Below are 26,060 nucleotides of genomic sequence, written 5' to 3'. Positions count from 1 at the left end.
CCCCTGATAAGAGTAATCAAATCCTCAGCCATTTTGAGCATCTGTTTTTTAGACATGGGGCCTTGAGAGGGGCCCTGTGGAGCTTGTCTTTTAGTATGCATGGCTGCTTTAGATTTAGTGAAAGTCTTAATGTAAAAAGAAGTCCTGAAGACACCTTGAGAGGTGGCAGGCCTGTCTAAACTCTGAGTTTCCCCGCCAAGAGTGGCGTCTGTACCTGTAATCGGGGTGTGGGCCGAGGAGCCTGCGATCTCAGGCACAGAAGACACCGCTAAGAAAGTGTCATCGGTAGTCAGGGGCTGCGTAGGCGCCTCGCTGAGAACTGGAGCACCTGTAGTTGGCTTTAGCGTGGTGTCAGTAGAAGTCGCGGACCTCGTATGTCGGTCCTTATCTTTGCGTTTTTTACTCAAAACTGGAGTCGGAGTATCCGACGACATAATGTAATTAAACTTTTTGCCAAAATAGTGTTGGGCGAACTCCGCCCGACGCTTAATAGTGCATTTGTTGAATGTAGCACACAAACGACAGGCCGAGACGTCGTGGTCTGGGCCTAAGCAAGGAATGCAGAGGGAATGGAAATCCTTATGCGGTATTTGCTTCCCACATGAAATGCAATTATTAACTTTGTCTGACATCGGTCTGAGGCAAGAAAAGTTTCCCCAACGGGGTACTTAGCTTTCAAGAAGACTTCGGTTGAAAAATATTCGTAGTCTCAGGAGCCGGCCGACCGGCACTTGCGAACTGCTTCTGCTTCGGGCACCGCGCGGCAAGAAAGACTGAATAAAATGGTGTTGGCTGGTTCTTTTATACCCCTGCCGCACTGACGTCAGGGAAGAAGCGACGACATCCGACGCCGGACCTAGACTTTGGAATTCGGCCGACCGAGGACCCGCCTGACGGCAGGATAACCCCATCTGTTATGACTGCAGCTGTATGCACGATGAACATCTGTTTCCAGGTACTGATAATGTTGGCACCAGAGACTTTAAGTAACACTGAAGTTTCCTCATATGCAGTCTTGCATATGGAATTAGTAGAATGCATAATGCCATGAACCCTAGGGCTTGCAGTATTTTTCTTGTAGATAGCTAGGTTCTGGTGGCCATTAGTTTGAAGTAGTTTGTCAAATAAACCCACTTTTCTGGAGTAAGGTATGCCATCTGGGAAGTTGTGTTCAAGCTTGCTCCCAGGAATACAATCTTTTGGCTGGACACCAGATGTGATTTCTTTTCGTTGATGGTGTACCCCAGGGAAGTTAGAAGTCTCTTTACAAATGCCAGGTGCTGAAGTAGCAATTCCTGACTGCCTGCCTGAATCAGGCAATCATCCGCCTGAATCAGGCAATCATCCAAGTATGGATAAATCTGAATTTTTCTCTGCCTGCAGTATGCAAAGGCTGGAGCCAAGCACTTTGTGAATACCCTGAGCACAGTAGATAAGCCAAAGTGAAGTGCAGAGAATGGATAGTGCATAGAGCCTGCCCTGAAACAGATATTTCCTGCAAGATTCCTATATGGGGATGTGCAGGTAAGCTTATTTTAGGTCTAGGTTGACTAGCCAAGAGTCCCTGGCTAGCATAGGAAGCAGCTGTTGTAGTGTAAGCATTTTGAATTTTGGGACCACCAGGAAGGTGTTGAGAATGGACAGGTCCAGGATAGTGTGCCAAGAGCCCTCTTTTCTGGGCACCAGGAACAGTCTGGAGTAGAACCCTGTCCTCTCTGCTCTACTGGAACAGGTTGAATAGCCCTGATACTGAGAAGAGAAAGTACTTGCTTTTGAGCCACTGCCCACTGGTTTGGAGGAAGGTCTGGCAACCCGCTTGGGGTTGACAGTGTAGAATTTGTATCCCTGGGATACAATGTTTAGGACCCATCGGTCTTGGTAATGGACATCCAGTTTTTTGCATGTAGGGCAAGTTTTCCTCCTAGGGGTGCAAGTACTTGGGCATGGCTGAGAAGGATGATAAACAAGTCATTGTGAATTTTTTCCATAAGGGGGTGGTTTACCACTCCCTGTTTTTGAGGGGGGAGCACTCAATTGTTTAGATCTGTGTGCACCCTGAGACTACAGCCTTGGTGGTCTGTTGTCCAAGGGTTTGGGCTGAAAAGACCTGGTAGGGACTGGAAAGGACCAGTTTTTTGAAGGCCAATGCCTACTGAATCTAGGTGGCTGTACCTGTAAGAAATCTTTAACAGTTTGCATAGATTTAGCTTTTTCCTCCATCTTTTTAAGAACCTCTTCTGCTTTTGTGCCAAACAAACGTTCCTGGTTTAATGCAGCATCTAGTAATTTTGCTTTGACATGGTCTAGCAAGATTTGTTCCTTCAGCCAGACATGCCTTCTTAGTACAGACCGAGTGACAGCAGCCCTGCAAGATGCTTCTAAGGCATCAAAACCACACTGCAAAGTATGTTTACTGACTTGGTTTGCAGAATGCATTAACTTTCGTAAATCTTTATTTTCTGCACAATCTGGAAGCAACAACATTTTTTGTTTAATTAGTTCCATAATATGCTGCTGGTATTCAACATGTGAAACTGGCAATTTAAAGCCCTGATGGCAAGAGATGCAGAGGTATATACCTTCTTGCCCCATCTGTATAAAGCCATTGAATCCCTGTCCGAAGGGGTAGGATTTTTGGCTGTAGTAGCCTTAATACCTTAAGGTCCCTGAGAAATGGTCTCTGGATCTGCAGTGGGATTCTTAAAGAGAAATTTGTGAGAGTCAGGTACTCTTGTAAGTACCTGTCTGGCTTTCTAGGAGCTGGTGACAAAGTATCAGGAGTAAGACTGGATTTCATGAAAACATCATCTACAATATCCAGGACAGGGGGGTATAGCTAGAGGCCTGTGCTGAGGCAAGTCTAAAAATTCTCTGAGTCTTTATGGACTGTGGGTAGTCCTGGCATTCCCAGTGGAATTGCTCTCTTAAGGTATGCAAGGTTTCACCAAAAGAAAAGTCATCGGGAGGGGAGGTAGAGGGAATTGAATCCTCTACATTTGAATCCTCATAAGTAGATAAGGGTACGTGTCCTGGTAATCAGAGTCATCGGACTCATGGTCTGTTGAATCAGAAGGGAAATCAATTTGTTGCATTTTAGAGGGGGAAGACTGGCTTCCCCAATTAGAGTTATAAGGTCTTCAGCCATTCTAAGCATTTGTTTCTGTGGCATGGGAGCTTGAACATGCTCTTTGGTCGTCAGCTTTCTAGGCGTATTGCGAACTCTGTGCCTGAGATACTAGGTCGTTTTAGTCTGAAATGTAGTAGTCGGTTTAATACAAACATCGGAAGGTCAGAGTATACCCTCAGAAGTCGGTGCCTGCACAGTGGCTCCGGACCCATCCACAGTAGAGACATCCGCAGGTTCCATAATCGAACAAGCATCTCGAGGCATACTGGACTCCAAATGGGTCTCAGCAGAGGCCTGCAAATCTGTAGAAGTGGGTTACCAGGGGCTGCGAAGGCGCCTCACTGAGTAACGGCAGACTGGCGACTAGCTTAACGGAAGTGTCATCGGCAGTTTTGCACCTATGCGGTCTGTCTCTGTCTTTATCTTACGTTTTTTCGGAAGATCGGTAGTCGGATGGCTTACTGAAGCTATTTTGGAATACGGAGAACGAGAGCGAAAGAATTTAGCAACAAAGATTGCCCGACGACGAATAGTTCGGGCGTTAAACAAGGCACAAAACTGACAGCCTGATCGCGCCTAAATTGGTGACACAGTAAGAATGAAAATCTCTGTGAACTATTTGCTTTCCACAGGCAAGACAATTGTTAACTTTTTCTGACACTGGTTAGAGCAAGAAAAAAGAATCCCCAAACAGGGTACTTCACTTTAGAAGACTTCAGGTTTGAAACTCGAAAAACGAAAATTTCAGGTAGCGGCCTACTGGCACTTGCGAACTGCTTCTGCTTCAGGCTCCCGCACGGCAAGAAAAGCTGATGTTAAGGCATCGGCTGCATGTTTTATACCCCTGACGACCTGACGTCATGGAAGAGGTGACAGCATCCAATGCAGAAATCCCAAGACTCTGGTATTCGGGTTGACTGAGGGGTACCTGCAGGCAGATAACCCAAGTGTGATGACTGCAACAGTAAAACATGAAGAACATCTTTGATGAATGATCTTTAGAACAATTTCTCAGAAACTAACTGCTATTAAAAAGAAAAATGGTGATTCAGACTTTCTGTATGGGAAAAATGACTTGCTTGGGTGGGAGGGTGGAAAGTACAGTTGTGTACACCTACCATAAATGTAGATGTTCGAGTGTCTTCACCGTTGCAGTCATAACTGTTGCAGTCATAACTGTAGGGTGCTCCTGCCGGCAGGCAGCCCGAGGTCGGCCAGAATCCCAAAGTCTGGGTCCGGCATTGGCTGATCAGGCTAGTACCCTGACGTAAGTACGCTCTGGTACATAGCCCTCAGCCGACGCCATCTTCTCCAGCCTTTCTTGCCCTAGATGTCAGAAGCCCCCAATAAACCAAAAATGAATCCAACAAGGAAACACAAATACACCACAAAAAGAAAAAAGAGGGGATAGGAGAGAGGGAAACATCGACTGCAACAGTGAAGACACTCGAACATCTACATTTATGGTAGGTGTACACAACTGTACTATGTTCTTCGTGTTTCACTGTTGCAGTCATAACTGTAGGGTGGAATCCCAAAGCAGTGAAAAAGGGAGGAGGCTTAAACAGAAGAAGGGGCAGCAAGAAGACCCTGCAAAACAGCAGAGGCAAAGCCTGCCCTGGTCTTAGAATACAGAGGGAGATTGTAGTGCTTGGAAAAAGTATGCACAGAACTCCAAGTGGCAGCTTCCAAGATATCCTTGGTAGGAACTCCTCTGAGAAAAGCTGTAGAAGTGGCAGTTGCTCTAGTAGAATGACTTCTCACAGTACCTGGAAACTGTTTCCCATGATGAGTGTAACAAAATCTGATTCCATAAGCAATCCATTTGGAAATAGTTTGTTTTGAAATAGCTTTTCCAAGAGAACTGGAGGCAAAAGAAACAAACAATTGGTTAGACTTTCTGAACTCTTTAGTCTTGTCCAGGTAAAATCGTAACTGTCTGTGCACATCCAATGAATGCAAAATCCTTTCCCCTTTATTTTGAGGATTAGGAAAGAAAGTAGGAAGGTGAATTGTCTGATTTAAAGCCACTTTCGAAATCACCTTAGGCATGAAAGTAGGATTGGTCCTCAAGGATACTCTGTCTTGGCAGAAAATAAGATATGGTTCCACAGCCATGAGAGCTTGCAACTCTGAGACCCTTCTGGCAGAAGTCAATGCTAACAAAAGAACTGTCTTCCAAGATAAAAACTTAATATCTGAAGATACAGCAGGTTCAAAAGGAGGCAAAGTAAGTTTTTCTAAAACATAATTAAGATCCCAAGCAGGAACAGGAGGAGTCTTGGGAGGCCTCAAATTCTTAGCCCCTCTCAAGAATTGTCTCACCAAATTATGAGAAAAAACAGGAGGATCAGAATTGAAATGAGCAGAAATAGCAGAAGCGTGGATCTTAATGGAAGAAAAGGAAAGTCCTTTAGACAAAAGATCTGAAAGGTAAAGCAAAATAGAAGAGAGATCAGGTACCAGAGGGTCTGAGCCTCGGTCCTGCATCCAAATACAAAATCTCTTCCATTTAGAGGCATAGGATTTCCTAGTGCTAGGACGTCTAGCTTCCAGAAGAACATCCAAAACTTGTTTGGGAAGACTAGAAGAAATCAAATTCCTTTGAAGAGCCAAGCTGCCAGGCAAAGGGTCTTGACATGGGGGTGTAGCATCTCACCCTGATGCTGGGACAGCACAGAAGGGTTCAGAGGAAGAATCCAAGGAGGTTCCAAGAATAGGTGCTTTAAAGTTGGATACCAAAACCGTCGAGGCCAATTTGGAGCAATCAAGATGAGGAACTTGGGCTTGTCCTGTTTTATCTTCAGTAATACCCGAGGAAGTAGAGGAAGAGGAGGGAAGGCATATCCCGAAAGGTTCCTCCAGCTGACGGACAGGGCATCCACTTTCCAAGCTGTTTTGTGGAAGGACCTGGTGCAAAAACGAGGCAGCTGATGATTGAGATGGGATGCAAACAGATCTATCTGGGGACATCCCCAAACTGCAGTAATCCTGTTGAATAAGTTGGTGTCTAGCATCCATTCGTGAGGATCTGAGATGTTTCTGCTCAGGCTGTCTGCTAAGAGATTCTGTTCTCCTGGGATGAATTGAGCCTGGAGATGTAGATTCAGATTTAGCGCTGTGTCCCATAAAGCCATAGCTAGTCTGCAAAGGGGGTACGAATGAGAACCCCCCTGCTTGTTTATGTACCACATGACTGTGGTGTTGTCTGTGCGAATCAGAAGAGGACCTGGTTGCAAAAGGTTCTTGAAGGCTAGAAGAGCATTTTGAACTGCCAACATTTCCTTCAGATTGATGTGCCAGTGAAGATGGTCCTTTGTCCAGGTTCCCTGCTGGCAATTGTCTAGAAAATGTGCTCCCCAAGCATAATCCGAGGCGTCCGTGGTTATGATTTGAGAAGGTTGAGGTAGACGAAAGGGCTTTCCTTCGTTTAAAGCACACGCCCTGGACCACCAAAGGAACTCCTTCTGGAGGCAGGGGATTAGAGAAATCATAGTGTCCAGACTGCGGTAATGCTGTGACCATACACTTTTCAGATACCATTGAAGCTTTCTCATATGAAGCCTTGCATTTGGAATCAACAGAATGCAGGAAGCCATGTAGCCCAGAGCCTGCAGGAATTTCCTTGCAGTGAGCTGAGATAGAGTTGCCAAGGTGTTGAAAATTGAAGCCAGCTGTATTTGTTTTTCTGGAGTGAGGAAGGCCCTTTGTAAGGTTGTGTTTAAGAGGGCTCCTAAAAATACCATTTGTTGAGAAGGGATCAAATGTGATTTTTTTGTGTTCACTGAGAATCCCAGTAGGAGGAGAAGACGTTGAACAAAGTCCAGATGTTGAAGTAGAAGATCCTTGCTGTCTGCTTGAATAAGGCAGTCGTCCAAATAGGGGTAAATCTGAATCCCCTGAAGTCTGCAATAAGCCACTACTGGTGCCAGGCACTTGGTAAAGACTCTGGGCGCAGTAGATAAACCAAAGGGCAGTACAGAGAATTGAAAGTGTCTCGAACCTGCCTTGAATCTGAGGAATTTCCTGCGTTCCTGCCTGATGGGAATGTGTAAGTAGGCTTCCTTTAAGTCCAATGTCACCATCCAGGCGTCCTGAGAGAGCATTGGACTCAGTTGCTGCAGAGTAAGCATCTTGAATTTTGGAATTTCCAAAAAGGTGTTTAACACAGAAAGGTCCAGAATAGGTCTCCATGAGGTTTGTTTTCTTGGAACCAGAAACAGTCTTGAATAAAAACCTTTTCCCATCTCGGAGAGTGGAACAGGCTCTATGGCTCTCATGGCCAGAAGAGCATCCACTTGTTTTAAGGCCTCTGACCATTGATGTTTTGGCAGATCTGGCCAACCGAAAGCCCTTGGCAGAGTATGAAAGTGGAATATGTAGCCTTTTAAAATCACGTCCAATACCCATTTGTCCTGGGTAATATGAGTCCAATTTCTGTAAAAAAGAGACAGTTTTCCTCCGAGAGGGGCATCCAGGTGAAGGGGTCCTGTAGCCCAACCGAGAGAGTCATTGAGCTTGCTTTCTTTGAGAGTGGGATCTGTCTTCTCCCCTTCTAGGTGAAGAAGCAGTCCATTGTCTAGATCTGTAAGAGGCCTGAGCTTGACCACGACCTCTGGAGCGTCTATATCTTCCCCTTTGAGGCTTGTCAGATGTGGGAAAGGACCAATTTTTGGAGGGCCAATTCCTGGAAAATCTAGGAGGCTGAACCTGCAAGAAATCTTTTACAGTTTGCATAGATTTTGCCTTTTCTTCCATCTTTTTAATAACCTCCTCAGCCTTAGATCCAAAAAGAACATCATGTTGAACAGGGGCATCTAATAATTTAGCCTTAACCTGTTCAGGTAAACTTTGTTCACGAAGCCAGGCATGTCTCCTGATAACAGTACCAGAGGCTGCGGCCCTGCAAGAAGCATCCAAAGCATCAAAACCACAATGCAAACTATGATTGTTCACTTGTTCAGTTGCATGCAATAAATCCTGAAGTTCCTTATCCTCTGCACATGCAGGAAGGGAAGCAAGCTTTTGCTTTAAAACAGACAAAAGAAATTGCTGATACTTAAACATATGAAACTGGCAATTTAAAGCCCTAACAGTCAGGGTATCAGAAGTATATACCTTTTTTCCCCACCTGTCTAAAGCACGAGAATCCTTCTCAGAGGGAATAGGATTTTTGGAAGTAGCAACCTTAGCAGCCTTAGAGCCCTGAGAAATAGTTTCAGGATCCGCAGAAGAGTTCTTAAATAAGAATAAATGAGAGTCAGGAACCCTATAAAATCTATCAGGCTTAGAAGGAGCAGGAGGCATGGAATCAGGATTCAAATTAGCCTCAGAAAAAGCATCATCCACAATGTCAAGAACAGGAGGGATAGCTAAAGGCCTGTGTTGAGGAAGAAGAAGGAATTCTCTAAGCCTCTTCTTGGAAGCAGAATACTCCTGACCTTCCCAATGAAAATGTTCCCTCATCTCATGCAAAGTCTCCCCAAAAGAGAAATCTTCAGGCGGAGAGGCAGAGGGCAAGGAGTCCTCAGCCTCCGAATCCTCATAAGGAGGAAAAGAATATTCCTGATCAGAGGAAGAGACAGAAGATACAGAAGCCTGGTCAGAGGAATCCAGAGGAACATCCTGTCTAGGCCTTTTCTCAGGTGGAGGGTGAGAACCCCTAATCATTGTAAGCAAATCTTCAGCCATCCTTAATAATTGCTTCTGTGTCCTGGGAGTAGATTCAGAAGTAGCTTGAGCAGGAACTTTAGACTTAACAGGAGTCTTTGTCTTTGCCTTTGAAATAGTGATGTGAGTAGGCCTGAATAACCCCTCAGAAGCCGGTACCTGCACAGCGGTTCCAGACCCATCTGAGGGAGCGACGTCTGAAGGTCCTGCAGCCGTTAAAATAGTAGGCCTTGATGGCTCCCCATGGGAGTCCGTATCGGCCATCGGTTCAGAAGTGGCGGACGACAGGGGCTGCAAAAGCGCCTCACTGACGACAGCCGAACCGGACGCTGGCTCCAGCTGCAACGAGTCCAGTTTGGACCTCGGAGGCCTGTCCTTGTCTTTGCGCTTCTTTTGGATTCCGGTAGTGTCCAACGACATTCTGTAATTGAAGCGTCTGCCAAAGTAATTTAGAGCCCAGTCGTACCTGCGCTTGATAGTACGAGAATTGAACCTGGCACAGAACCGACAACAAGAAACGTCGTGGTCAGGGCCTAAGCAAGGTAGACAGTAAGAGTGGAAATCTTTATGAGGTATTTGTTTCCCACACGTTATGCAATTATTAACTTTTTCTGACATCGGAGGAACAAGAAAAAGATTCCCCAACAGGGTACTTAGCTTTGAGAAGAGAAGTAAGAACTTCGGACCGACAACAACCAAATACGCTGTTCGAAAATCGCCAACCAACGACTTGCGAGCTGCTTTCCACCGCACGGCAAGAAAGACTGGAGAAGATGGCGTCGGCTGAGGGCTATGTACCAGAGCGTACTTACGTCAGGGTACTAGCCTGATCAGCCGACGCCGGACCCAGACTTTGGGAGCACCCTACAGTTATGACTGCAACAGTTATGACTGCAACAGTGAAACACGAAGAACATCAAGGTCCCTTAAAGAGTCAAACTGACTAGTTGGACTGTCCTTAGTTTTGGGGGCTCCTGAATTTTTTTGGAACACCCTAGCTATTATGTCATCCCAGCCCAACAGCAGTGAGGTTAAGGCTCAGAACTACCCACTGGTAGACCTGTGTTCAATACCTGATTGGTGCACAACTAGAAAGCAGCAGTATCAGCGCGTAAGAAAGGCCTGGCAATCTACTTCCATAATATGCCACAAGGACGCTATGGGGACTATTCATAAAGTTGCCATGAGTTGATTTCTACTCATGGGCATCCAACTTTTTTTTTTTTGCCATTATGCCAAAACTGGATGAAGGATTAGTGAATCCCTTAGGAAAAAGGAGGGCAGAAAATCTTGGGATACTCTATGATTTAACTTACCCTTTTATCACAGTTTTTGATCACCTCTGAGCAAAGAAACCAAAACGTGAATCTCAATCCAAAAGAAAAAATGAAATCTCATTATTCACATCCTCTTTGGAGGTTCCGAGAATGCAGCCATTCAAACCTCCTCAAAACAGTACCAGACGCCACTGACCTAGAAGAATTATCAACGGAGTCATACACACACTGTATGTGACTAGTATAAAAGAAGAAACTAAATAACTGAAAGCAGACGTTTCCTCAAAAGAAACTGCACACCAAACATTCCTCATACGTTCACAATTAGTAAGAATAAATAACATGTGAGCCTGAACATTCAAAATTCTGAAAAATCTAAGCTTCAGATGCACATACTATTTTCCTATACCCATCAATAATCTTCCCATCCTTATCAGAAAGAGTAGAATATGAATCAACTGCTAGCAGTAGCAGGAATAAATAAAGCTATAGCTGCTGGGTCAGTTTTGTGAAGTGTATAAAAACTGAGGAACTTTACACATTCTGTCTTTTTTGGGCAGCAGGCTAGCTACCAGGAAAAGACAGGCAGAAACAAACATCCTCCAAAGGTGAAAGAACTGGAGGAAATGGGTGAATGTTCAGGAAATTCTTTTTGTAACAGCTCATAAAGTTTTCTGAGGAATTTTGAATCTCTTCAGGAAAGGAGCTATCTTTTTTAACCAGAAAACAATAAATAAGAAGGATCAAAAGCATGACTAAAACCCAGAGCCAAGCCCAGCAAACTACTTCTAAGGAAATTTGACGAAGAGTAGATAAATGTTTAATTTTCCATTTCTTTTAGCAGAAGAAAATGGGGGCCAACAGTGTTATAAAAGTTAGCAGTAACTTCCCCAAGGATGGGTACAACATTCTGGCAAACAGGGAAACCTTCCCCAGTTACCTCTCACAAGATCAACAAGAGTGGCTCTCCTTTGCCTGCTGAGGGGACCCCAACAGCTGCACAGGACGTGTCGAACAGTCGGGTCCATTGCTACACCAGGGGGATCCAGGATAAAAAATGAGTGCTCCGAGATGTAACAAATTGCCACATCCAAGTCACTCACCTACAGTGGAGGCAAACTGCTAGCCTGCTGTGGTGGCAAAGGTTGTTTGCTTAACATTTTCCTTCTGTAGCTGGAATAAGGACCGACCTTAGGTGCCACAGTTTGTTCTATGGTCAAGCTGAAAATAGTACCTCTTTCCTAGGGAAAACAAGCAGCAAGTGCCAGTAAACATTTAGTCTTTAAAAGTCATTTTTAACACAAACATAGCAAAAGCACTTTAAAATACCTGCCAGCCCCCCAAAAGTAAAATAAGCACAATTTCTCCACAGAAAAATGCTTTTTAAATATTGTAAACTTTTAAAATGACGGTAAAAGAGTTTTTGTTTAAAAGTATAATACAGTCTCGTGACAGTCCATTAAAACACAAACGCCTAGTTTTAAAAAATAACTTATGACGAAGAAAGAATTATTAATCAACCAAAATAATTTAATGCAATTTTTGTTCCCCAAAGTGAACGTATCTGCCCAGTAAAGGAAGAGCAGATGCTGTCCATTGATCCTCAAAAGCCTCAGAGGAGCATACTCTTTGGCGACAGGAAAGCTCTGAAGGGCTGGGCACACAAACATTTCTTTTAGTCCACTCAGCTTGAGCTGCCTGACAGTTTCGGGGCATGGAAGGTGTCCTGAAGCATTGAAGCTGGCCAGCTGTTATATCCTTGGCAGGCTATAACTCATACAGCTAAGGCAACTGCAACAGTGATGCATGTGATGAACATTTGTTTTGTTCTTTTATGGGATACAGAAAAGAAAATATGTAATGGGTGCAACCAAGGTTGTAAATTTCTTTTTGCAGAAAATCAGACTCCATAAAAATAAAATTCAAGTAGTTTAAACAAAAAAAAAGCAGTTAGAATAGTCATTATGAACCAAATGATAAAATGCTCCACTAAATGTGGGGGTCTGGATGTGGAAAAACTCTTCTGTGGGAAGAGAAGCACTGAGTTAACATAAGGAGTTGAAATCTGTCTGACTTGAATGCCCAAGTTATCCCACATCTATGTGGGCTTCTGTGAAATCTGCATTTGCCCAATTCTAATTTGGAATAGTGAGGGGCAATATAACCAAGATAGAGTCAGAGGTGTTTTTTTTTTTAATTCCTAGTTTTTTCCTTTTTCTGTCCATAAGACTAATAATTGTCTTCTGAACCTTGCAAATTTACCTCCACATATTTAACCAGAATTAACAATGTCTTAACCTTTTATCTAAATAAAGGTTGTATTTATTAAATTTGTTGTTACTCATTTATTTTGGTATTGCAGTTTGGCAAACTGAGATCCATCTCCAAATATTGAATGATGTAGACAAATACACCAGAGTATCTCTTAATGAAGTCAACATAGCCTACAAAAAGATACATGTTTTATTGAATGACCTTTTGTTAGAAGGTTCAATTGACAAAGAAATTTACAAGTTTTTGACTGCTGAGAAACCTAAGGTCCCATGTATTTTTGGTATCCCCAAAGTACATAAGGATAGCACAGATCCTCCCTTAAGGCCTATAGTGTCAGCAGAGGGCTCTGCAACAGCCCCCCTGGCAAAGTTTGTTGATATGAAAGTCAAAAATGTACTAGGGGGGAGAAATTATATACTCAAGGACTCGTGGGACTTTTTAAGGAAAGTGGAACCATCTTTGTACAGTGAAAACTTGAGTTTTGGTACAATGGATGTTGTTGACCTTTTTGGCTGTATCCCACATGATACGGGTCTATATTGGTTTGAAGAAGCCTTAATAGCTAGTAAAAAACTGACGCATGTAGACTTTAGAAACACCTTAACCCTAATGGAAATTGTATTAAAAAACAATTTTATTTATTTTCAAGGGGAATATTACAGACAAGAAAAAGGTGTAGCCATGGGGGCACATTGTGCCCCAACTTATGCCAACATTATTATGGCTTTTTGGGAGGAAAAATTTCTGCTTAACTCGCCTTTTATTGACCAATGGGTTTTATATGCCAGGTTTCTTGATGACCTGTGCTTCTTTTGGAAAGGTAACCAAAGTAGCTTTGAGAAGTTGGTAGAATACGTTAACAAAACCACCAATTTTTTGAAATTCACTCAGAATTTTGATTTAAATACACTGAATTATTTAGACGTCAATATTAGTAAAAAAGATGGAAATTTTACATCAAAGATACATAGAAAAGAAACATTTTCCAACTCCTATTTACATTTCAGCAGTTGTCATCCCCCATTTCAGAAAAAGGGAGTTGTAAAAGGGCAACTAGTTCGTACAAGTAGAATGACATGTGAAGATGATGAATTTTGTAATGAAGTTAATTCACTTAGAGAGCTTTTTGCTGTGAGGGGTTATTCATATGATTACTTCAACAATATCTTAGAAGAAGTAAATAAGAAAAGGAAAGGTCCCTTTGCTCCTATCTTAGGTAAAAAAGACACAGCCGAAACAAAACCAAACAATAAATCCAATATTGATCAATATAGTGCAGGGCTTGTTACTACCTTCAATGAATATTCAACATTAATAAAGGAAATTTTTATTAAAGAATGGAATGCTTTTTCAGAAATTTCAGATTTGGAATATATTTTTGACAAGGAAGTAACTTGCACCTACCGCAAAGGGAGAAATATTAAGAACATATTAGAAAATTGTCATAACTTTAATAGAACAAGTAAGAATAGTAAAGCTAAGAAGGGATTGTTCAAATGTGGAAGGTGTAATTATTGCATGCATTTATTGACTGGCACTTCGATTTACCTACAGGCAAGGAAAAAGACATTATTTCTAAACAGTTTTGCAAATTGTGAAACTAGTGGCATTATTTATATTGCTATATGTAAGAAATGTTCTTCATTTTATGTTGGAAAAAGTGAGAGGAAGCTCAAACAAAGAATTTATGAGCACCTTTATGATATTAGAGTGAAAAGTGACAAAAATGCACTAAGTAAACATTCTATGAAATGTCCAACAACAGGTTATCAATTTTTTGTGCTTGAAGTAGTTCCCATCAATCCCAGAGGTGGTATGTGGGAAACGCTTATTCAGTATAGGGAGTTACATTGGCAACTAATACTTGATTCAGGTAAAAATTTGGGGTTAAATGACATGGTGTCTCTTGCACCGGTGCTTAAACTAAGGGCAGCAAAGCTCTAGCACCTTTAAAAAGTATGTTTAAATATGTGCAACAGTCATTTTGGTTATGGAATTTGTGGACTTATTAAATAAATTTTTTAAATAATTTTTAAAATATTTATTAATATTTATTAAAATTTATTAAAATTGATTGCTTATGGTTATACGTCTATTAGTTTTAAGTAGGGACACATTTTCAACTTGCTTATATCCAAGTCATTTTTATGGTAAAATACTGTGATTTCCTATTTTGACCACTAGATGGTGCAACTTACTGCATAATATATATTTGAGTTTAATTATGGTACGTGAAAGAATTAAACATTTTAATTAATTTACAACAGAATTTTAACTTCGACATATGTGTACACACACATTTTAACATTTGAAATGTATTTAATATCTGTTTTTATACTTAAACATGTTTTATAATTTGTTGTGGTGAGTTGATGTATTCAATACATTATTCACTAGGTATTTAATTTGTTTCATTATGATTGGTTAGTTTAAATGTTAATTGGAGTAAGCATACTATATAAAGTAAAGTTTTTCTTATGGTAGTCATTACTGAGGAAGTTGATGACGAAACGTTGTGTTTTTGCAAACGTATTGTGATTTTGTGGACATCATTTTGCTGCTATTGTATTCGGAATATAGTGGATATTAAACTCCAACTTGCTACTTCTTTTGGGACCTGATTTATTTGTACCTAGGAGCTGGTGGTTATTGGCTTTTATTATCCCACATCTATGTGGGCTTCTGTGAAATCTGCATTTGCCCAATTCTAATTTGGAATAGTGAGGGGCAATATAGCCAAGATAGAGTCAGAGGTGTTTTTTTTTTTTTTTTTAATTCCTAGTTTTTTCCTTTTTCTGTCCATAAGACTAATAATTGTCTTCTGAACCTTGCAAATTTACCTCCACATATTTAACCAGAATTAACAATGTCTTAACCTTTTATCTAAATAAAGGTTGTATTTATTACATTTGTTGTTACTCATTTATTTTGGTATTGCAGTTTGGCAAACTGAGATCCATCTCCAAGGCCAGATTGCTTAAGAGGTAGTTTTTATAATTGGCTAAATTAAGAGTGGTACTGTAACTGGTATGACAGGCCCCTAAGCCCAATAATCTAAAGCTGTGATGGTACTATCTAGCCAGGCAGAAAGCTGTAGGAACTGGAGAATTTTAACAACCTTTCCTGGTAATTTTGCATGTGTCTGTGTAAATAATAATTTGAAAGTCAGTTACCATGGTTGAGGGGCAATGAAAGACACTGTTGTTCACAGACAGAGAGAGAGTGCCCTGGGGTTTTAAACCAAAAATGCAACTCTGTACGTAGTCAGTGTGTAGTCCTAATCTGGATGTGGGTGTTGGAAGCCCATACTTAGGGCAGCAGTATATATTTATTTTATGCTCTTTAGAACCAGGTTGCATTTGTTGACTTGATTACTCAATCTGATTTGTTTGCACTTTCTTTAGCATGTTGGACATCATAGGTTCATAGGTTCATAGGTTTATACTAGGCTATCTGCCCTAAGGCATTTATAAGCCTAGCCCAAATTTTTAAAAAATACTGTGCCCATTAGTTTGTTGTGCCTCTGTCCAGCAGTGACACAGAGATGATTCCCGGGGTAAACCTACGATCTCCCATCAGTGATCTCAGTTGAAATACCATTCCTTTCCTTCAAAAATATTTAGGGCAGTGGAGTGGATACAGGGATCACAACCCTTGTCTGACACACACCCTGTTACCAGACTGGTTAGCAATGATGGGATTTAGGCTGCAACAGTGGCAAACAGGCAATCACATACTGCTGGCACTGGGCCATCAGCTGCAGTAATCACTAACAAACAACTGCTGGGAAGCTCCAAGATCCTAATAAGACCTTAGTCATATACATGTCATTCATCAACAGCCATTTGAAGTAAGAATTACCTGCTTCGTTCTCCTGGGAGCGGGACTGTTGGGGGCACTGCTTCTTGCTTGACCTGGACACAAATGACCACTCATCAATTCCTCCTGTCTGTCAAATTTTTGTGGCTGCAATAGTGGAAAACCATCATACCTTCAGAGAAAAATGGAAGAAACAGTAAAATAATTTCAGGAAAAAAATATTCCTCCATGGAGCATCTAAAGTGATCACAATGCATTCCTAAATTCATTTTTCTTCTTGTCAATTTCTTCTCCTTGTTAATAAATATATTCTTTATATGACATAAGTTTGGACTTTTATGCATACTACAAATGGACAGGGTCGTTCAGCTCACTAAGATGTTACAGCTAGTCTTGGCGCAACCAAACCTCCTCTATCATTCCTTCTTCAACCTGTTACAGGCATCAATGAACATCACCTAATGGCCTACACACCAACATGGTCATTGACTGTTCCAGGACCGTAACCCTCAATGAGAAAGTACTGCCTCAAATCAGCTTGGAAACTATCCTCTTCAATACATTATCACCCTGGCAATTGTTCCTTCATTGTCCATTTTCACATCCAACAGTGCCATTTGCTAAGAAGTACAGCCATTATTTTTTTACTTGCAATATTTCATTCCTCCCGCTTGCTGGCTATCAAATTCTCTTCTTGGTCTACTGTTCCCTATATGCAGGATGATGGCCAATGAAGAGAGTCTGTCAATGAGACAGCCTTTAGGGGTGGTTAAAGTTGTAATACTTAAGACTCCAAGCCCCACTGTGCATGCACAAACACATTGAGGCTTTGTATGCAATGGGCATAAGCAAGGAAGTGTTGCACACTTAATCTCTCAAGACAGTCATACCCCCCTTCCTTGAATGAAGGTAGACTTCCATGAAGTCTGTGGTCTCCACCAAAGATTCATCCATGGGACTGTACCCCCTGGGCATATGCTCCTGCACCAGGAGAGAAGAATGGAGAGGTGAGATGACAAAGCAGTATCACTCCTCTCTACTTACACATCAACTCCAACAGGTGGCTGTGCTGCTAAACAAACTTTGTCTGCCTAGTCATAGTCATGGCTTTATCCTTTTATGCTCATGCAGCTGGGTGTGGTACATTAAAATGTACAGTGTTGTTGCGCTGATGTTAACTCCCAATAACCCTATGAATGGCTGTCATGAACTGTGCACTTCATTTAGTCAGATGAGTAATAAATGGTCATCCATCTCTGTGATTACTGTATCAGTTCTTCACACTGCTGGTCTTTCCTCTTTTGCTACCTTTCAACTTTGCTAAACAATGTTTTTTTCTAATGATCTTTCGCCCCACAAGGGTATAAAAGTTGAAGTGCAGTCATTTGAGCTTCCACTGAACACTCCGGTTTCACTTCCTCAAATACCAACTGATTTGACGTCTCTCCAGACCACCACCCAGGGACCAGCCCTGTGGCTCCTCTGCTTACATCCAACTGGCCCATTCATTCCATGAGGAGTGACAGCTATGCATCCCTGGCACGGGTGAGAATCCCATGGCAGTTTCTTACTGTATGGGATGCCTAATCAGCCCATTTTCTCCCTTTATGTCCAGAGTTAGGGGATATTAGGAGGAGCAGGCTAGCTGACCCTCCTGACTCAAATGCTGCCTGGTTGGGAGGAGGAGGGGAAGATAAATATGCACCTATACACACCTCCCCCGCTTAACTTCACAGAGAAGAGATTAGCTTTAACAGCGCAAGGCAACATGGACTCTAACGGAATCTGATGCATGTAACTGCCACTTAGGGTCACTAATGTCACAGGTCCAGTAGCCTCCTTGTCCAGCATAAGTAATTTGATATTGACTGCTTAAGCTAACCCCACAAAAACAAGCTCAAAGTAACAATCAGCCCAGTGCTCTGCTCCATTTTAGTGGCACTCTGAAGAATACAATCTGCCTTTATTTGGTCCAACTATGAGTCAAGGTTGCAAAACAAGTTCCAAAGGGCAGCTACTGCTCTTTCAAACTCATGTGCTGTGAAAGCAATGAGAGAAACACCATCCAGTATTGTGGTCAATAAACAGCCTGATTAAAGCACTTAAAGACTGTGTCTCCTTTTTCAGTCTGGTTCCCTATATGGAAAAAACTGAAGCTGCCTTAGAGAGGGAAATTCTATCCTTAATTTACACTGCAGCTATGATCACAAGGCTGGAGTTCAGCATAGAGAATTTTTTTTATCAAATGAACTGGCATATCAAGAGACTGAAAATAATGATGCCATACACAGATGACATTTTACTTCTCCAGCAAGACATGAAATATGGGAAGTGAGCAGATGCTACAAGCCAAAGATGAAAGCATTGGACTGCCAAGTATATACACATCTCTATTCTCATCAACAGATCAATATCTACATCCTATGTACCCTCACCATGGAAAAAATCCAATATTATCCCTCTTCATAAAGGTGACATCTCAGCTGATGTATCAACTTTCAGCATACTGCATTATCATCATCACTCTCACAAATTCTTAAAAGATGTATTCATAAGCAATTCCTCCACTATCTTCTATAACAGCAGCTCTTAACATCCCCCCAACATACAGCACAATTACTGCCTTCCTAGCATTCAATGACACCATAAACAAATACAGGTACTTGAGCAAACTTGTTTCCTCCTTATTCGATGACCTGTAAAAAAGATTTCAATTACAGTTTCTCACCCTAAACTCCTGTATATATTGTCTCAACTTGAACTACCTTCATTACTGTGGTTTAATAGCGGTTTAACTGACTGGATCCAGTATGTAAAATGGCAGAATACTCTCTCCATACCTGCAAGGCTCCACTGGTGTATTCAAAGGATCTGTTCTAGGTTCCCTCTTCTTTAATATCTTTATCAATGATTGCTATACCTCTAAGCTCAGCCTCTCATACAATACGTTAATTCCACAATTATATGTGCATCTAATTGCTTGCCTCCACTCCTCCATATCATCCAAGAAGCTAGTACTCAACCATAAAAGAAACAAAACTATTATTATTTTCCCCCAAATCACACGTCTGATAAAGCAAAGTTCAAAATCTTTTCATTAAATAAAACTGAAATTGAAATAGCTACCTGTATAAAACTTTTTTGGAGTGATTACAGATGAGCTTAAACTTGACCTGCATGTTTAAAACAACAAAGATTCACCAAAATTAAGAATGCGCTACAGGCATGAAAACTTCCTTAGCAACACCACCAAAACCATTCTTGCCACTGCCTACCTTCTCTCATCTGTCTTGTACACACACACACACACACACACACACACACACACACACACACACACAATTCACAAAGCTGATGACTGCCCTGTTTTTGCTCCTATTCTCTATTCCTATCACTAACGGACTACTTTGATCTAATGAAAAACATATACTCAGTATATATAAAACGCCACAAAACCTCTGGCCAATGTCTCTACTCATACTCTGTTGCTAAAAGTGGAATTCTAACAGAGGACTTCCAAGACGGCTGGACACTGAGTAACAGCATAACTCTAGTTCTACCAGTGTAAAAACAAACCTGGCAGTGAAAGCCAGTGGACCTGCATTTCTGGGTAAATTTCAGTAACTGGCTAATAAGTGTGCTGTTTGGATGCCAGGAAAAAAGAAATACAGAGGACATGAAGGAAAATCAGCTACAAAAGGTGACAAAAAACCCTGACTGAGAACAGTACTTCAGCTGATCAGCAAAAAGCAGTGCAAGCTCCAGAAATGGCTTCCAGTATCCTAAAGGAAAGTACAAGGCAACTGCACACAGATCTGACTAAAATAAATGAGACACTGATGGAGTATATCAACTCAAACAATAAGAGGCTGGAAAAAATGGAAGAAGCTTTTAACGGATATTCAGATAAGGTGAAAAAACTGCAAAACTCAGAGGTCAAAATGAAAAAAGGTCTGGATGAGTGTGAGACTGCACAAGAAGAGATGTTTTAAAAATAACAGAATTAGAGGACAGAGCGAAAAGAGAGGAATTTGGGTAATGGGTAGTGGAAATTATTCAGGAGCTATTAGAGAAGATAGAAACTTTTTAAAATTAAAGTGGAATTTAAAAAATAGGGTTAAAATAAAAGTAAGGGAGATATAGCTAAGAAGTAACAATTATTTAGACGGACTGACAAATATTAAAGTATTACAAAGTGGGGGGAATCTCAAAGAACAAGAAGAGGAGCAACTACAGAATGCTAAACAGAAAATAAGGACTACCTCGATAATATGCATGAGTTTAGAAATATTGCTGTTAAGCAACTGTTTTTTTGATAACTCTAGAGCAAAAAATCTTTTGGCACAATGACCCAGGCAACAGAAAGTAGAAAGGGCTGTCGCCAAGCTTAGGAAGTCTAACAAGGAAGATAACAAGAGATCCTCCAGAAGTATTAGAAAATTTCTGGAAATTCTATGACGGTCTGTATAAAGCAGAGAAGTATGGAAATCAAGAAAAGGTACAAATGGAATGTTTATGGAAGAATTAAATAAGCCAAAGTTAGACAGAGAGGAGGCTCAATCACTAACAGATAGGATAGGAGAGGAGATAAAAATGGTGATGTATAATCAATCTACAGGAAAGTCTCCAGGACTAGATGGTACTCCTGAGGAAGTTTGGAAGCTAGGAGAGAATAAACTGATGTGAAGAAATGGAAGGTTTTGTTTAACAGCATTTTAAGAAAAGTACCAACATCCTGGAAGAAAGTGGTATTAGCTGTACTACCAAAAGAGGGTAAAGATCCATCAGATCCAACTTCATATACTGGCCCATTTCAATACTAAAATCATGATTATAAAGTGTTTACGATTATAATGGCTAAAATAATGGCAAAAGTGATGCCAAAATTGATAGATATGGATCAATGTGGTTTTGTGGAAGGGAAGCAAATATTTGATAAACAGAACAGTGATGATCCAGTGGGAAGGTAAGAAAATACCACTGTTGCTGTTGGTCTTGATGCATAGAAGGCATTTGACAGAGTAAGTTGGAATTTTATGAGCACAGCAATGGAAGCATATGCATTCCCTGATAAAAATTATAAGGTTGATTAGGAGGATATATGAAGGATTGGAAGGGAAGATTAAAGAGGGTGGGGTCCTCTCTGATAATCTTTGCTTGTGCAGAGGAACCCAGTAGGGGTGTCCTCTGTCCCCTTTATTTGCATTACATTTAGAGCTACTGGCAAAGAAAATAAGGGACTCAGAAAATCAAGGATATAATTGGTGTGGTAGTCAAGAAAAGCTGGCTCTGTTTGCACATGACATTATTTTATACCTGGCAAAACCTGAAAGGGACATTAAAGTGCTGTGGAACATATTGACACAGTTTCAGACCTTTTCAGGATACAATATTAATGAAGCTAAAACAAAAGCAATACCTGTAAATTATGTACCCACATACAAATTGGTTCAGCAATATCCATATTTATGGGGGCATGATAAAATAAAGTATTTAGGAGAATGGATTAAAATGATACAGTGTGGCAGCTAGGGATAAGTGGGAAGAGACTAAACAAAATATAATACAAAAATGAGAACAAGGAAACTCTGTTATATGGATATTGATAGCAAGATACAAGCAGTTAAAATGTTTTAGTCCCTTTAGTCAAACATTGGTCAGGGATATTTTTATCAACTAGAAGAGAAGCTGTGGACAGCAATCAAAGAGCTGAAAGATTTTATCTGGGAGGGGAAGACAGGAAGAGTCAAGTGGCATAAGCTTATTCTTCCAACAGAAGAGGGCAGATTGGGATTATCTGAGTTGAAGGGGTATTTTAGAGCAACACGTTTAAGGTTCCTATACATAGTAGAAGCAGAAAACTATAATTCAAAGTGGAAAGAGATGATACTAAATAGGGGGAAGCTCAAGTAACAGGGAGAGACTGGGATTCTGGATGCAGACCTTTAAGAAGAACAATAGTCATACAAAATATTACATTCATAAAGTAGCAGAAGGCCTAAGCAAAACTGGAATGGAGAAAGGAAGATCTGAAGATAGAGATGACTGCAATTAGGGATACAGATAACAGGGAGAGGGGGTGGGAATATATTGGAGAAAACTGGCAAAGGAGACAATGTATTGGGAGCAAATAACTAGAGAGGATAAGGTAATAGAATGGGAAGATGCCAAGAACTTATTTGGACTGCAGGCTAGAGATTGCCTCCTATATCAATGATTGATAGAGTATAGACAGAGAGAAAGAAATTGGGGGATCCTAAATGAAAGAACAGTACTGGTAGAGTTTTTAGTAGAATCTAGAACAGAAGTTGCCATTAAGAAAGGAATAATTAGTACAGCATATAAAATACTGCACGATAACTATAAGAATCAGAGGAGGTTAGGAAGGATTGGGAAGAGAGATTAGAAAAGCAATTTGCAAAGGAACTATAGGGGGGATATATGTATGTCTCCCAAATATGCAACAAAATCTAGAAGATTTAGGATCTTTGCCTGGAAGTGCTTAGAGGTATTTTTACACCCCAAACAGACTTCAAAGAATTTTTCTTCAGGTAGACAGCAAATGTTGGAGGAGTGATGGGGCAGAAAGAGGTACAGTAGAAAGCAGATTATCTGAAACATCAATTATCCAAACACAGCCTTCCAAATTTTTCGGGTAGGAAAAATCATAAAGTCTGAATATGTAAACATTATACGTATTTGCTTGTGCGTGTTTTTTGATCTTGTACCTCACTCGTGTGTGGAAAGTATTCTTTATTATCCACTGGAATCACAGAATGGTTGAAAAGTGTATTCCATGTGTGCAGAAAAAATATGATTTTGTACGTTTTTTTTTTTTTCCAGTTCAATTATAGGTTTAATTTTCCAAACAGCTCGATTATCCAAACTATCCTAGGTCCCAATTACTTTGGATAATTGACTCTACTGTAACTGGGAACATATTTTCTGGGAGTGTAATGAGTTGGCTGACTTTAAAGATTCCCTACAGACTGCTCTGTCAGAAATGCTGGGTGAGCAAATTGGAGTAACTAGGGAAATTATTTTTTTTTGAGCTATGATACAAAATTGGAATTGCCTAGACACAGTAAGACCTTGCTGAGTCTGATTATGATGGCTGCCAAAAAAGTAATTACTACAAATCAGAAATCAAAGTCTAAACCAACTTTACTAGAAGTAATGAAGATAGTAACAGAGATAAAACAAAAGGAACTGGGATCTTTAGAAAAGAGTAGGAACAAATTACATAGTAAAAATGGGAACTATGGGATCAATACACGCAGAGGAGGAACGAGGATTAAAAGAAGGCAGGATTTGAATGAGCTATGTAATGGTCAACTAACAATTACTGGGCAAGTTAAAAGTGATGTATAATATTTGCAGCTACAGTTGTGTCGGCACTGTTTGGAATGTATAATGTTTGCAACTGAGATTGTGTCACTACGGTTTGTCAATTATATAAATGTAACATGGTCTATGTCATACATGACAATTCAATAAAGATATTTCTTGTTTAAAAAACATTTTTGATGAAGTACGTGCTATGGAAGAAATACAAAAGTTTGTTCAATAAAAAATGAGCTGTGAACCAGGAGATTCTGCTTTTTAATCTTCTGGTAATAAAGACTACAGAGAGACTGTGCCAGTGAAACCTTTACCAGTATTTCAACGGAAAATGCCTGAGAGGGGGGAAAAAGCACAAGAGTTGACTAGAAGATTTGCGAGTACATTGGAAATAAAGCAGATACAGGGTTTGGAAGACAGAGATGAACAGGAAAAGAACAAGAGAATCTGGAAATATTGAAGTTTCTTGGACTTTGTTAAACGTGTAGGGAACTCAAGCATTTGCCCTACTTCATGCTGTGAATGTTTGGAGAAAAAAAACTGTAACTTGAACATGCACAAATGTGGGTTTACAAAGCAATAATTATATTTGTAAAACATGACAGAACAAGAAAATCTGGAAATATTGGATTCTTTTGGACTTTGCTAAACTTGTAGGGAACTCCAAAGCATATGCCTTACTTCATGTTATTAATGTTTGGAAAAATATTCAGGAGAGGGGAAGAGGGAGAAAGTTAACTGTATGTAAAACTATTTTTTTTTCTTGACAGTTCTGTTTTGATAGTGTCGGATTTTCTTTGTATGTTAAAAATAAGTGAAAAAACTTTACTTTATAAGTGCAATAGGGATACTAATATAAATACGGGCTCCTGTTTTTTTTTTTTTTCTTTTCCTCTCTCCCTTCTCCCGTTCTCCATCTTCAGTTTTAAGAAATGTAGGCAATGCAATCTAATATATATATATATATATATATATATATATATATATATATATATATATAGTGTGGAGTTTAAAAATAGGGTGGAAATAAAAAAAAAGGAGGATATGGTTAAGAAGTAATTATTATTTAGAGGGACTGACATAAGTATTGTGAAATAAGGAGAAATCACACAGAACAAGAGAAGAAGCAACTGCAGAATGATAAACAGAAAATAAGGGATTACCATGATAATATGAATGAGTTTAGAAAGATTGCTGTTAAGCAACTATTTTTTGACAATTCTAGAGCACAAAAACCTTTAGTACATCTTAGGCAACAGAAAGTAGAAAGGGCCATCACCAAGCTTAGGCAGCCTATAACAAGGAAGATAACAAGGGATCCTGTAGAAGTATTAGAAACATTTCTGAAATTCTATGAAAGTGTGCATGAAGCAGAGAAATGTGAAAAAGAAAAAGGTACAAATTAAAATGTTTATCAAAAAATTAAATATACCAAGGTTAGAGATACAGGAGGCTCAATTACTAACAGTTTGGATAGGAGGAGATGAGAACATTTCACTCCCTTATCCCCTCCTAACTTACAACAAACCTTCCCCCAAACTTCCATCCCACCCTACATATCTGAAGAGAATTATCCTCAAAGCCTTGTCCAAGGCAAAAATTATAGCCTCTATGGGACCTAACATCTCAAGTTCTCTTTTAAACAGGCTAAAACATGAACTAGCATCACCACTAAGTACCCTTTTCAATCACTGCCTAACCACAAGCTATGTTCCCATGGAAGGGAGAACAGTTATTCTCCTCCACAAAGATGGCCTAGCAATAGACCCAGGGAACTACAGACCCATAAGCATGACCAGCCTCATCTGTAAGGCCATGGAACCTATCACTATGGACCTCATAAATAAAGACATAGGTGACTTCCAAACCCTGGATCATACCCAATTCGGCTTTGTGAAGTGCAGATCCTACTTGTTAAATCCGGTTGATTTCTTTGAAAATGTGACCAAAGCCACTGACGAGGGCGAATCTGTGCACATAGCATACCTCAACTTGGCAAAGCCTTTCGGCACAATCCCATATTCAGGTATTACCGATAAACTTAGCAAACTGAATGTAAACTCCTTTGTTGTAAGATGGGTTGCCAACTGGTTCACAAACTGGACACACATTATCAATGTGGGTGACTCCACATCAACCAGCAGACCTGTTACCAGTGGGGTGCTACAGGAGTCAGTGCTGGACTCCTACTGTTTGGTATATACTTCACAGACGTTCAGGTCAAAACTAAGGGGTTGTGGCTGACCAAGTTTGCAGGTGACTGCAAACTAGATGCAATCACTGAATCCCTAAATTATGTCAGTATACTCCAGGAGGGTCTCACACAGACCAGTGACTGGTGTATTAGTCGCAGTCTCAAACTGAATGCAAAGAAATGCATCATCATTACTTTTGGCACAAAAATGTCCCTTCACACTATCAAACTAACAACAATACTCTAAAGTACCCATGAAGAGGTAAGGGACAGTACAGTTGTGTAAACTTACTATAAATGTAGATGTTCGAGTGTATTCACTGTTGCAGTCATTACATTTGGGGTAATCTGCTGGCAG

The 26,060-nt window shown here is 40.5% G+C and overlaps 1 protein-coding gene across 2 annotated transcripts in view; it reads right to left on the bottom strand.

Moving 5' to 3' along the window:
* The window catches only part of DENND4B (DENN domain containing 4B), a 2,518,380-nt gene that overhangs the window by 1,329,105 nt on the left and 1,163,215 nt on the right, over positions 1-26,060 (bottom strand). For both annotated transcript variants that reach the window (XM_044079736.1, XM_044079737.1), the window contains one exon: positions 16,210-16,339. In XM_044079736.1, coding sequence (XP_043935671.1) covers positions 16,210-16,339 — 130 coding nt within the window. The remainder of the gene's footprint in view (positions 1-16,209; positions 16,340-26,060) is intronic.

Source organism: Protopterus annectens, chromosome 8.part0, assembly GCF_019279795.1.
Source record: "Protopterus annectens isolate FY-2018-M chromosome 8.part0, PAN1.0, whole genome shotgun sequence".
NCBI lineage: Eukaryota > Metazoa > Chordata > Ceratodontiformes > Protopteridae > Protopterus > Protopterus annectens.
The sequence above is the reverse complement of the archived record's forward strand: the minus strand, read 5'-3'. Positions and strand labels throughout refer to the sequence as shown.